Source organism: Nannospalax galili, unplaced genomic scaffold (assembly GCF_000622305.1).
Source record: "Nannospalax galili isolate Female #2095 unplaced genomic scaffold, S.galili_v1.0 scaffold54, whole genome shotgun sequence".
NCBI lineage: Eukaryota > Metazoa > Chordata > Mammalia > Rodentia > Spalacidae > Nannospalax > Nannospalax galili.
Window position 1 is genome coordinate 7608869 of NW_008341028.1, and position 14041 is coordinate 7622909.

The 14041-nt window shown below is 42.2% G+C and overlaps 1 protein-coding gene across 3 annotated transcripts in view; it reads right to left on the bottom strand.

Moving 5' to 3' along the window:
• Positions 1 to 14041, bottom strand: part of Aagab (alpha and gamma adaptin binding protein) — a 60419-nt gene that overhangs the window by 33950 nt on the left and 12428 nt on the right. For all 3 annotated transcript variants that reach the window (XR_003850027.1, XR_003850026.1, XM_008836352.1), the window contains exons 2-5: positions 5708 to 5898; positions 5501 to 5597; positions 5116 to 5205; positions 1780 to 1863 (exon numbers count right to left, since the gene is read on the bottom strand). Coding sequence is in view for 1 of the 3 variants with exons in the window: in XM_008836352.1 (XP_008834574.1) it covers positions 1780 to 1863; positions 5116 to 5205; positions 5501 to 5597; positions 5708 to 5898 (462 nt within the window). In the remaining 2 variants the exon portion in view is untranslated. The remainder of the gene's footprint in view (positions 1 to 1779; positions 1864 to 5115; positions 5206 to 5500; positions 5598 to 5707; positions 5899 to 14041) is intronic.

A 14041-nucleotide genomic window follows, 5' to 3' on the forward strand; every position in this document is an offset into this window, starting at 1 on the left:
GGACAGTTGTTAGCTGCCATGTGGGTGCTGGGATTCAAACCCGGGTCTTCTGCAAGAACAACCAGTGTTCTTAACCACTGACCCATCTCTCCAGCCCTCAGCCTGCTTTCTTATACAATACAGGACCACCTGCCCAGGGGTGGCACCATCCACAGTGGGTTGGGCTCTCCCACATCCCTCAACAATCAAAAAATACCCTACTGACATGGCCACAGGCCAGTTCAATGAAGGCAATTCCCCAACTGAGGCTCCCTCAGCCCAGGTGTGTCAAGTTGATACTAAAGTTATCCAGTGCACTCTTTCCTTTGCAGTTCTTTTAAGAATTTTGCTTTGATGTTTCAAACAAATAGGATGGTTTTTAAAAAACATTTTTATCCATGCTGTCAAAGAAATAAAGTGTGTTCACTGCACCTTCTAAATTTACAGATGCCCAGGACCTCTGTGGTCACCAAATCCATGGATATGTTTAAGTCCCTTCTGTAAAATGTTATAGGATAAGCTATGTACATCCTCCCAGACTTTAAATTCTTTCTATTTGTTGCTCTTATGCTACATTATCTAGTAAACAATGACAAGGGAAAAAGTCTGTATTCGGCATGGAGACATCCCTTCCAACTATTTCCAGTTAGTGGTTTGCTGACTCTAAGAACATGGAACACACAGCTACATAGTTATGGCAGGCTGGCTGTACAGCTATAAACATTCATTATAAGGCATCACTTTGTTAATGAAAAAAAGGGGGAAGGGAGGGGTCAGAGTTTTCAAAAAATGATTAACACCAAATAAGTTCTTCTGAAACTAATTCTGGAAATCTATAACAGGTAGTACTGAATAGAACTTTATTCTAAATTGATCTAGTTTATGGACCACATCTTAAAATTATTTTAATAGTGTAGATGGTCTAAGCCTGCTGTTCTGAGCCAACCAGTTTGTGTGCTTGTTCTCAAAGCCCTAGCAAACCAATGCAGACTCCAAGAGCCAGGGCCAGCCAATGATAGACTACATTTCAGACCCCACCTTCCACCCCACAGCTACTGCCATCATGTCGCCCAGGTCCCAGCCTTCTGCAACAGCTCCGATCTCAGACTCTAATTCTACCTCCTTCAGGTGCCAAATCTCCTACATACTGCCCTAATTTTGATTCTTCAGAAATGCCACCTCCTACATGGGACAGTACCAATTTTCTGCCTAGTATTCTGGTCTCTAAGGTAGCTCCTACTTAGAGATGACAAGGAGAACTCTTGTAGGTACTCTAGAGCATACAGCCTTTGTCTCGGGAGCCACGCCTCCTCCCCGGCTGAACTTTGTCCCTTTCAATCTTGACCACCCTGTGAACAGTACCAGAACTCACTTTCTCTTCGAAGCTCTCTCTCTCTACCCAAGCCCAAAGCAACTGCACCTCTGACCAGACACCTACTGGCTGCCTCAGGCACTCTGCATTCATCAACTACAACCTTGCCAGTTGACCTGGCATTTGAAAAGTTCGCATTTGAAATTCCACTTCCATAAAATGTCCAGAGAAGGCAAAGACAGAAATACTATAAAGAATTCCACAGTTGGACAAGGAGTTCCTCAAGGCAAGGTTATTCCTAAAGCGAAAGACAACACAAGGCATCAGTATCTATTAAGCACATGTTAAATATCCCCAACGATGTTACTTTTGGTTTTTCTTTCAACTGAAGACTTGAGAATTGGACACACCAAAAAATTTCATATAACCCAAATGGTTCCACATATATACAAATAAGGATAAAAATAGCATAGACTGGAATGACTTACCATTTTTCATCACGACATTGGACCACACATTGGCATTCAAAGCTTGTACAATCCGTTTTACTCCTATAGATTCAGGGAAGTCATCTAACGGGGAAAGAAATATACAGATTAGCAAACACTCAGCCATACCTACATACACATACATATTATCCCTGAAGCCACATTTTCAAATAATTGTAGTTTGATCATCTTCCGTATCTTGTTGTTGCTTTACAATGCACTTGTATAATAAGAAAAAAAAGAGAAAATACAGAGCTCAGAGCTTCTGATAGAAATAAGCTATAAACAAAAATAGTTAAACACACTATAAGAGACTGGATGATAAAGTCATCTCTATCACCTCATCAATGAAATTCACTCACATTTTCTTGAAAATGTAAGTTTTCAACCAAGTATAGCACTAAACATACTAATTTTGAGGCTGGAGAGATGGCTCAGAGGTTAAGAATGTATACTGTTCTTGCAGGGGCCCAGAGTTCAGTTCCTAGCCTCCACATTTAGCAGCACATCACAACCACCTTAAATTCCAGCTCCAGGGATCTAATGTCCTCTTATGGCCTCCAGTCATATGCACTGGAGTTACAAGTTAGAGGCCAGCCTAGGCTACAGAGTGAGTTGAAAGCTAGCCTGGGTAATTTAGTGAGGTTCTGTCTCAAAAGCAAAAGTAAAAAGGTTAGAAGGATACAGCTCAGTAGTGGAGTGCTTGCTTGGTATGCATGAGGCCCTAGGTTCTACCTCCCAATGCCTCATGAGGAAAGGAAGGGAGGGAGGGAGGGAGGGAGGAAGGGACTTGGTTTAGTAGTAGTATTACCTTATTTCTAGAATTTGATTGATCCTGCTTAAAGTAGCATGACTTTAATTTCTGTTGGAATACCAGTGATACTGTGGTTTCTTAACCACAAGCTAGTATGTACAAAGTAAACACAGATTCTTCAGATACTGAGGATTGTAAGATTGCATATGAAAAATAAGGGCAGAAATAGTTTACATGTGGCAGTTCAAAGAGAAAAGAGTTTGTAGAATACAGTTCACAAAGAGCCTATGTCTAGTGGCCTGGCCTGGCCTGGCCCTGGGAGGTTTAACAGGAAGAAAGCAGAATTAGAAGTTGGAAGATCTGGATTTGAAATCAGCTATTTGACTGTGGGGAGTTCACTTATACTAGCCTCAAAGAACAGTAGGAATCTGCAGTAGGAACTCATGGCTCGCTGAAGTAATACCCACCCTGTACTAGAAACTTCCAGGGGGCTGGAACCATGCCTTACTGAGTTCATTGTGCCCACTGCCTAATAGTGCCTGAAGGACAGAAGACACTCAGCAACTGTTTGATGGGCTAATGAGTCATTTAAAGACTTGCATCTACCAACCTGGAAGTAACATGGTGAGGATTAAACTGAAAATATTCAACAGAGATGAGTTTATAACCATTGATGGTTGGACAAAAACAAAAAAGAGTCAAGCTCATCTTAACTATGAATGACTCAGTTCTTAAAAGAATTACTAACGCTTGAGATCTTAAACCCAGGAACCAAAATACAATCTCAAATGAAGAGCTAGAACCAGTAATACAAAATTTAATGCAAACAATCCTAAAGTCTCACATGGATGTGTGAAAAATAACCACAAATGAAGGATGAAGAAATACGGCTTTGGAACAATTTGCATTTAAAAATTCTAGAAGCTTTTTGTTCTCTTACTCCAAGATGACCTATCTAAAACAAATTTATTTTAGGACTACTCTGAATCAGGGCAAGATGGCTCAGTGGGTAAAAGCACTTGCTGCTCAAGCCTGATAATCTCAGTTTGATCCCCAGATCCTATGGTAAGAGGAGAGTACCAACTCCCAAGGTTATCCTCTGACCTCCATATGGGAATCAGGGCATGAAGTGGCCACCCCCCACACACACAAATAATAAAATACTGAAATAAACATTTTTTTTTAAAAAGATCCAATTAATAAAAATGTCGACACTGTTCCCAGACGGGAGAAGAGTGGGTGGAAAGGAGCAAATTCCAAGGTGGTAACAGTCAAACTTGACTCCCAAAGGCAATAAGAAGAGAGAATTCTATAGCCAGAAATAAGCAATTACATAAATACACAGTTGGGCCCACGTTTTAGAGAACTTAAACAATGGAAGGAAAACCTGCCTTTGCCAATTTTCAATATTCTTTAAAACATACATGGATGAAAATCTGCTTTTTCTATTTCATTCTCACCCACAGTATGAACGACAACTTGAATCCTACCTATGTGCAGGAATGTTTTGGGGACAAGCTGTATCTTCCTAGGGCTACCTCCCACCAGCCTCTAACCACACATCCAGCACCGTTTCCATTTCTTCCCCACGAAGGGGCTGACATATGAGAGTTCCCAGTGCCAACCATTCTCTGAACTTCTACAGAAGTAGTCTCCCCATCTCTGAAAAATACCATAGCATTGTGCCTTTTCTTGGTATTTAGGGCATTCCATTTGGCCAATCCAATTATTTATACACATGGTTTGCACACAGGAGATGGCTCAGTGGATTAAGAGTGCTTGCTGCTCTCCCAGAGGACTGGAGTTTGGTTCCCTGTACCCATGTCAGGTGGCTCACAAACACCTGTAACTCCAGCTCCAGGAGACCGGATGCTCTCTTCTAGCTTATGGGGGCACCTGCACACATACACACACACACACGAAAAAAAATTTTTTTTTCTTTTTTTGTTTTTTTGAGACAGTGTCTCACCATAGCTCCAGCTGGCCTGGAACTCACTTATGTAGACCAGGCTGGCCTCCATCTCAGAGATCCACCTGCCTCTGCCTCCTGAGTGCTGGGATTAAAGGCATGGGCCACCACACCTGGCGGGGGGACTGAAGGAAAGGCAGCAGTAGAAGGCAGGTGACATATAGTGGCCCTAGGGACTGTGAGGAGGAGGGTTCTGAGTTTATCTTTTGCTCAGTATTCCAATATCAGTAGGTCTGGCATGCCTCCTGAGTCTTTTGGTAATTCAGCCTTAGCTTACTATGAATTCAAAAGCCAAAACATAAACTTTTGTGAGCACAGGTCTAACCCACTTTATCTGACAGCAGGGAAAAAAATTGGGGAATGAGAATGATTTTTTGGATAGCAATCTTTTGCTTTCGTCACACATTTTCAAAAGTTCTAAAATGGATGGTGAGGCCAAATGCGTGAAACGTGACAAACTGGTCAGATCTCACTAATGGATTTTATGCAACTCTTTTTACACAGCTGCAGAAAAGCCATGTTTCCAGGATTTCAGTGTGATTCTTCTACCTTGTGTTAAACCATCTCTTCTACCTCAACCACCACGTGCTTCCCCAGACACATCAACACTCACCATCTTCCTCAGGCAGCTCCTCTGGGCTGAGCTCCACCAGTTCAAAGCCATGTGTGATGCACCATTCTTGAGCTTTTTGTCGGTTTACTCCTAAAACCATATGCAAAAGAATCTTTATAAGGAAAGTAACATAAAACATGAACAACTTTCAATACTCTCCACAGATCTCAATGTTTTCTCTTAAACATCAATGCTATTCTAAAGGCATCTAGAATCTCAGTCCCAAAGTATGCAAAAACCAACACAAATATTGTAAGATTCTAAAGAGAAATAGCTGAAAGGATTTTTCATAAAACAGTAACATGGTGAATCTAGGACACGGATGCACTCAGTCTGCATGGCATGGTAAATGTGTACCAAACATCACTCCATGGAAGGGTCTTACCATCTTCACACACTCTGTCACAGACCAAGATCATCACCTCAGGTAACCATGCCTCGACCAGGGGAAGCCATGAGGAGACACTGTCAAGACCCAATTTCTACAGGAGCAGAAACAAACAAAAATAGAAAAAGACACATTGAGGGAACTTAGAAAAAGAAAGCCTATGAAAATTTCTCATTCAAGGCTCTGCAGAAAACAAAAGCTCACCTGTGTGCTGTCAAAGTAAACCACAAATGCCTGGACTGCTTCTGCAATCTCAGCAGTGACCAGAAACTTGCTGGGCACCACGCACAGATTGATATCTGCTGAATAGTACTTATTATCAATGGTCCACGGATAAAACCTCACGGTGTCACTGGAAGTTGCTTCCACAACAGCATCTTCTGTTCCAAGAATATCTTAAAAAAAACAACACACTATTACTATAAAAAGTACAAAGCAGTATCTGGTCAATGTGTTTAATGAGATAAGCAGATTAACCCAAGACTTTAGAATCCTTGTATAAAGGGAATCAGCCAAAGAGCCCTACACGCATTAGGGACTTTTCTTCTGTCATCATTTGGCTACAAATTAATGGTGACATTTAAATCACTGGTTTTTGTCCTTTTTAAATTCTTTTTGTGGTGTTGCGACTGATGCTAGGCAAATGCTCTACCACTGAGCTATACTCCTAGCCCCTTGTTTTTGTTTTTTTCAGAACACAAAATTCATTAGGTCTAGATTACATGGTAGTAGAAAAAAAAAAGTCATCTGGATAAATAGGAAAGAATAAATGGGAGAAGGAACAAAGAGCTTTCAGTTTATTATTCTAGTCCTTCGTAGGAGGTAGAAGACTGCAAGAACTCAAATATTTTGCATTTACTCTGAGGCTAACCCATTAATAAACAGTGCTGCAGATATTCCTTGGGCTAAATGCTTAGACGTTAATTCAATTAATGAAACAAAATAACAGATACTGATAAATGGCCCCAATTCTATTTATATTCATTCTTGTTCATAGTCTTTGAAAAGCACCCTGAATGCTTTATGACAAAGATATCTCTGGAAAATTTTTAAGTGTATAAAAGTCAAGCATATTAAATGTTTTAGATTATAACAAAGTCTTGCAGAAGTTTATGTGCAGCATGGACCAGTAGGAACTTTAACTGTGGCAGACCAATCAGCAGTGAGCAAATGCACACCGATGTGGTCCAGAAGCTGTTGGAACACTGCGCTTTCAGCAATCCTGTTCAATATTTAGAACAGGACAAGACGCCCAAAATTCATCTTAAATTCTCCCACACCCATCCCTACAACCTCCACTTTCTCTAGAAGTAGAAAATGAGCAGAGAGAAGTGAACTGGCATGCCACTAACTGGATTATTAGAACACAGAGAAAATGTCCAAAAGCTCTTTCCAGTGCATTCTAAGATGACAATGTAAAATATGACTCACACACATGACTAAGGGGCACTGAAAACTGAAGATATATTTTAAGTTCCAGAGCCAAGACTAACACTTGGAAAGCTGCCCTCGTTTCTCCTGGACTTGGAAGACACAGGGAAATTATCTAGCCCAGAAGACTGCTAGGAAAAAATATAAGATGACCAAATGTGTGCTCTGGCTAAATAAAGCATCTTATGTCCATATGATCCTATGACATGGCTATTAGAAGGAACTGGTCTTCTGACAAACAGAAAGTGCACACATACTCTTTTGTGGGCTGGGGACTAAAGGCAGGGAGGGCCTATCATGTCCGGCAAATGCCCCGTAACAGAGCTACCTCCAGCCCATAAAACTCCCTTTTTAACAAAACGCTAATTTTGTACCTTTGATACAAGGCATGTTGTAATGCTATTTTTCAGTTGTTGTTTAAGAAAAAGCATGTGTGATGTACATGCCCTGCTTGGACAGATGCCCATGCACACACACACATAAGTCAGAGGATGACAACAGGTGTTCTGCTCTCCTGCTCTATGACCCTCCATGTTGGGACTGGAAGTAAGCTGGTGACCAGGAAGCTCCATTGATCCTCCTGTTTCTGGCCCTGAGCCCTGACCCCAGGGCTCAGGTTATAGATGCACATGCCCCACTCCATGTGTGACCACATCCAGCTTTGTATATGGTGCTGGGATTTGAATTCAGGTCCACTTCAGCTTGTAGAACAAGCACTTTACCCATTGAGCTATCTCTCTAGCCCTCGTCTCAAAATTTTTACCCAAATCAGAATCATTACTCTTGAAAGAGCAGGTCTGTGCCCATATCTGGATCCAACCTCTTACTTAGCTCAAGAATCGGCAATTCTTCCTGCTTCACTTCTCCCAGTCACATCTTTACTCAGTGTGACTTCTGTGACAACCAGCTACCATGTCTTTCACTGTGCACTAGGACAGGCTCCAGAGGCACACAGCAGACCAGGTGAGTTCTTATGATCAGACTCATTTTCACGGCAATGTCTCAAACCTCCTAGATCAAAGTCTACCTGAAGTCAAAACTAAAGTTCCAAACTTACAGAGGCCATGGTTCTCAGAGCTGAATACTGCCCAGTCAACACATACTCCATGTCAACAGCACACATGGAGGCAGGCAACCCACACCAGGGAGATGGGTAAAAATGCATAGAATCATTTTTTTTTTTTTTTAAAGAACAGAAGAGCCAGCATGAAATGGGTCCTCATTCATGGATAATTTTTTTTTAAAATAATGAACCAGCTATTTTTAAAAAGACACAAACAATAATGAAATCAAATGTTATTAAGAGGCAAAGCAAGGAGACAAAGGGACTGATATTCCTACCATTTGATCATTTCTAAGTTCTACTTAAAACTGGAATTAATTTTAGGTTATGCTTTTTCCAAACCAGCGTCTTCAATGTGAAAAGATACAACCAATTACAAAAGCACGTATGTGCTAACTGCAGTTTTAAACATCTGGATCTACTAAGGGGTTGCAAATACTAAAAGACACTGGATAGGACATCTTAAGGGGGCAAACTATATGATACACAGATTGTATCTCAATAAAGCTTTTCTTTTTAATTTATTATTTTTATTTTATGTGTATGTAGTATTGCCTGCATATAGGCAAATGCACCCATGTCGTGCAATGCCCACGAAGGTCAGAAGAGGCTGTTGGATCCCCCAGGACTAGAGCCATGGACAGCTGTTACCTGCCATGTGGGTGCTGGGATTCAAACCCAGGTCTTCTGCAAGAACAACCAGTGTTCTTAACTGCTGAGCCATCTCCCCAGCCCCTCAATAAAGCTTTTAAAGATAAGTAAATAAGAGTAAAAAGAAACTGGAAAAATAAAAGGCTTTTCTTTCTCTAAATCCAGATGGAAACAGAACCAAAAAGGTGGGGAAATGAATTTAACTCTCTGATGTTTAACAGCTGACTGTGGTTTGCTTCTGTGCTGCCTTGACTTCCTAGATAGCCCAATTTCCTTAGCAGAACATTTTTTGTTTTTAACATTTTATGTTTATTCAGATACTTTGAGTGAAGCTGTGTGTAGACTTTATTATAACATCTGTGCTGGGTCAGAACTAGGGAGAGATGAGTGAAGACTACCTCACTCCAGTTCTCATCAGTATCAATGTGTAAAAAAGGCAAGTCACTTGCAGGAGCAGAGCCTAAAACAGACATCAGACTGCCAGCATCCTTTCCTGCTTCTTCGAGATGCTGATTGCAAACACAGCCACATCCAGAGTTAACAGTCACAGGCCACAGCAAACCCTCAGACCAAAGACCCGTTGCCCTCTTAGGAAGGAACTCCAGAACAAAGGGACCATTCCATGAACGGCAGGACAATGAAGCCATTTTGAACTAGTGGTGGCATTCAGGAAGCTGTATGTCAAAGGGGGACCATGGTTTTGTTTCTGGAGGAGATGTTGGTCTGTTTGTTTGAAGAGCCTGCACTGGCCTCCCTTCTTTGCCCTTGATCCTCCTAAACTTGCATGTAGCCAACTCTGACATATACAAATAAATCCTGAGAGAAGCTTTGCCCTCCAGCTGGCTCAGCCACACTAGGCGGCCACCTGGTGGAGCTGTAATACATAACTTTTTAAGAGACAACTAAGTGATTAATTGCCAGGTCTGTTATTACACACTTGGTTTCACACCTTAAAATATTTAATTTGTGGTGCTTTTATGTAAGAAGGTAAGATGTCAACCCAGGTTCAGGAGCAAGTCCAACCTTCCCCCCAGTTCTAAATGTGAGAATAAGCCGCATTCCCTGCCTGAGAAACTGTTCTTACTCAGCCGGCAATTCTCCAGCCTCTCCTGACTTTCTCACTACCTTGGGGAACTTGTTTCCCCTTATAATCCACAGGAGTTACTAAAGAGAAAGATTAAGAGATGTGATGAAGGTTGTGCATCACGTTTCAGTGTAGTAACCCAACATTTGTCTTCCTCTGGTTGGGCTTTGCTCTCCCCCTCACGCCCCCCCTCCCAGAGGGCAATCAAACCAAATGAAAGGCCTGTGCTTCAGAATCAGCAAGAGGTGAACCACTTTTCAGGAAGAATCTCCCAAAAATATCACAAATATCACTTACACATACACTTGTGCCAAAAAACAAAACAAATGCTTTCCAAAGAAAACTAAGTACACTTTTAATACCAACAAAATTGTACATGTAACTAAGTTGCCTACAGGCAAGAACAAATGAAATCTATTTTCTGTAGCTTGAGGGAAATGACTGTAGCTGCAGCAAGCAATCAGGATAGAGTTGTTGAATTTCTATCTTCTTGCCTCAATCTCCCGAGTGCTGGGATTTAAAGGCTTGTAATATACACTGCTTTATATGGTGTTAGTGATGGAAGCCAGAGCCAGGCTAGGCAAGCACTCTTATCAAATGAGCCACATCCCCAGGCCCAAGTTTTATTCTTTTGCAAATTGAAACTGCCTTTGGGTGGGGGTGGGGTACATCAGGGCATCCCACCCCAGCTACAAGCGCCTCTCTCCTGAAGACCCAAAGTTCCTCTCCTTCCCAAGTGAAGAAAGCACTACTAACCCAAGCAGAGGAGACCAGCTGAAAACTGAGCCACAGCAGACCTGTGCTTGAGTGTTAGTAAGAGACTGACTGCTGTATCTCACTACCTCAAACGGGGACAAAACTCCTCACATGGCTTCTGACAGATGAAAATATACACAGGGCAGGTATGGGCACAGGGGAGGGAGGGGCTTGGCAAACCTCATTCCCCAAGTCCCAGCCCAGTTTTTCAGTATGCAACCACATTCCTTGACACTCCTGGAACACTTAGAAGGAAAAGGATTAGGACAGAACTCCTCCAAGCTGCTCTCTGCCTCCTCCTTTTCCAGCTCTGACCACTGCGTAAAATAGGACCTCTCAAAGTTTTCTTTTCCATTGTTAAGCCATATATTGAGACAGAAGAGAAAGCAATTAGGAAAATTAGAGGCAGCAGCAGAGTCTGCTATCAGCCAAAGGGGAAAATAGCCATTGTGAAAAAGAACCCGGTGGGCTGAGACTTGAGGAGAGGCAGAAAACCCAGGGTTCCACTAGCTAGCAAGGTAAAGAAAGCCTTGGGAAATCCCAATGGTCCTATGCTGCTGTGACCCATCAAACTCCATGTGAATGTCATAGGGAGTGTATGATGTCGGACACTATAGCCCAGTCAGCCCCACACAAAGTCAGATCATGGTGCAGTGTCAAGCCGCAATGCTAAGGGCTGGGACATCACACTGACAAATGTCAGGAAATTTCCATCTGGGATAACCATGCTAGTACCTCCTGGAACAAGCACTCACAACTTTTGTTTCAGGACAGGTTGCCTCCCTGGAACAACGTGGATGCTGAGGGAAGAGGCCCTGGACCAGTCTCTGCTTCCAACACCCTACCTCCAGGGCCCGCCCCTTCGCTCTCCTGATCACACTCTAAACCCACATTTCCACATGCTGTTGGGCTTTTTATATCACAGTGGAAAAAGTTTTAAAACTTGAAGCTGAAGAAATCCAACCCAGTCCTTCCCCTTTTCTTCCAGTTTACTTTCTCCCAGTAGTCATCTGGAACTGGTCACCGCAGCCTCCTCTTAAAATACTTGGGTGCGGGGGGGGGGGGGGGGGGCACGTGTGGTCTCTGCTTTATAAGGACCTCCAGAAGCAATGGGACAAACACATATGCAAGAATGTAAAGCTGGCAGGAAGTGGCAGAGAATGCAGCGAAGTGTTTTATGAGGACCAAGCAGGAACCATCGCCTTTGCCTTTAAGTTTTATGGGCCTTGTACAAAGACAACTATTTCCCAATCCCAGGGGCACAGCTCATGGACAATGCCTACCCAGATTTTGTGGGGAGGGGAGACTTCTTTGGACTCCATCATGAATTCCGACATTACACACATTTAAAACTAGAGTTCTACACATACATTTAAAGCAGCAGTTCTCTACGAGGAAATGGTTTTGCACCTCACAGAGCTTATGTCGACAACTGGAGACTTTCTAGCTATCACAAGTGGGGCAAAGCCACTGGCATCTAGTGCACAAAGGCCAAGAATACTTATGGAACATCCAATGCACAGCACAGCCCCACACGACAGTCACCTGTCCAGAATGTCAACAGGGCCAATGCTGAGAAACCCTGGCCTCAAAGAAAGAAACCTTGTGGAACTGACTGAGCTCTATATTTATGAAACAAAATGAAAACTCTACAATGCAAGGCTGGCTTTTTCCTTTCTCACAGAATTAAAATGAACCATTACACTGGCACTATAATCTCCCACCAGGTACAAATGCTTCTACTTGTTTTTTGATAAAAATTAGTGTCTGCTAAATCTCATGCCCTGGTTTGATTATTTATCATTAAAAAATTACTTGGTAATTAATCCTAGATGCCTGAAAAATAGCCTATGAATGTTAGTTTTCAGGGAGACTGCATAAAACCTAAACAGGACAACTAGGAGATGAAAATAACTGTCAGATTCAACGTTAAATCTTTCCATAAGCAAATCAACATTGTGTGCTAAAAGCTAAGAAATCTTAGCATTGTGTCAGAGTGACAATGTCTGCAGCAGATGCTATGAAAATAAACCCTAAGGCAAACACGTCTGAGATGTATTCCCCCCCCAAGACAGAGTCAACTGAATGAAAAGCATTTACTCTACAGCCCTCTACTCAAGTACTGAGGGTAAGTTTAGGCCCTTGGAAAAATGTCATAAAGCTAAAACCCAAGTCCCAGCATCCAAAGGGCCTTCAGGAAGAACAAAGTCATCACTGAACAGCACCAAGACCAAAGTCCAAGGACCACGAAGAAAGAAAAATGGTGATAAATCAGATGTCTAAGACAGCACCAAAAAAAACAAAGCACAAGCCAGAATTGGAAAAACATTTGAAAACTGCACATCCATGGGGACCTGTGAGAATACAGACCCTGTTCAATTAATACACAAAAAAATTTTAATGGGTAAAAAAACTGAAATAGATATAGAAAGGTACATGGATGGACCAAATGTACATGAAATGATTCTTAATATCCTTAGTTACTGCACTGTAAAACAAAAACACAATGAGATGCTTCACACAATAACTATAATTGAAAATGTAGGCATTAGAGGCCCTAGAGGAGAACCTACTATTATTTTGTTAAACAGACACCATATCAAACTGCCCTCTAAATAGTTATCTTTACACCCATTTATTAGTGCAGCTCTCAGTATCATCAGAGAAGTTTCTTTCTGTAGTGGGCTGAGGTTAATACAGAGACTCATAACTGGTCAGAGTGCAGAGAATAAGTAACTGGGGAGTGCTCAGCCCTAAACAGGACATCAATCAGTCTCTGCCTCTGTCTCTCTGTCTCTCTCTCTCTCTCTCTCTCTCACACACACACACACGTACCCTAAGACTCAGGGAACATCACAGAAGAAAGGACAAGATGATTCTAAGAGCCAGACACTGAAGAGGACTGCTTCGAAGCACTGTCGTGTGGACACTAGCATGGTGCTGCTCTCATGACTCATGGCAGCCATAGTTAACCACCTGCACAAGGCTGCACCCCTCAACATTTCAGCATGGAAGGGAGAAGGGCTCCAGAGACCCACACCTCCCAGAGAGACTACTGACAGTCAGTGGTCGCTGGGGAAGGACTGTCACTTTCTTCAGTGGTCTAACCACAACTGATAAGTTGCCCATCATGCTCCAGTGAATAACTTCCCACCCATGCTCAGGCAGGCAATCCTATTTAAACCCAATGGGTTAAGCACACGAAGACATAAACTAGGAAGGGGCTTGTTGGGAAGATGAGTTTCAGCATGAGGCGGGGAGAGGAGACAAGGTAACAGAGGTGAGAAGGACTAAAATTTCTTCTATAGACAGAGTCTCACTAAGTGGTCCTAGGTAGCCTGGAAGTGGCTCTGTAGACCAGTCTGGCCTTAAACTCAGAGAACCACCTGCTTCTGCTTCCCAACTGAGACTAAAGGTGTGTGCCACTATGCCCAGCCAAAAATATATATATATTTTTTTTTTTAATTAAAAGAAAAAGAAAATATGGGAAATAGCAAATGTTATTGGAATCCTCAATACACTGCTCATGGGAATATAAAATAATACCCTCTGG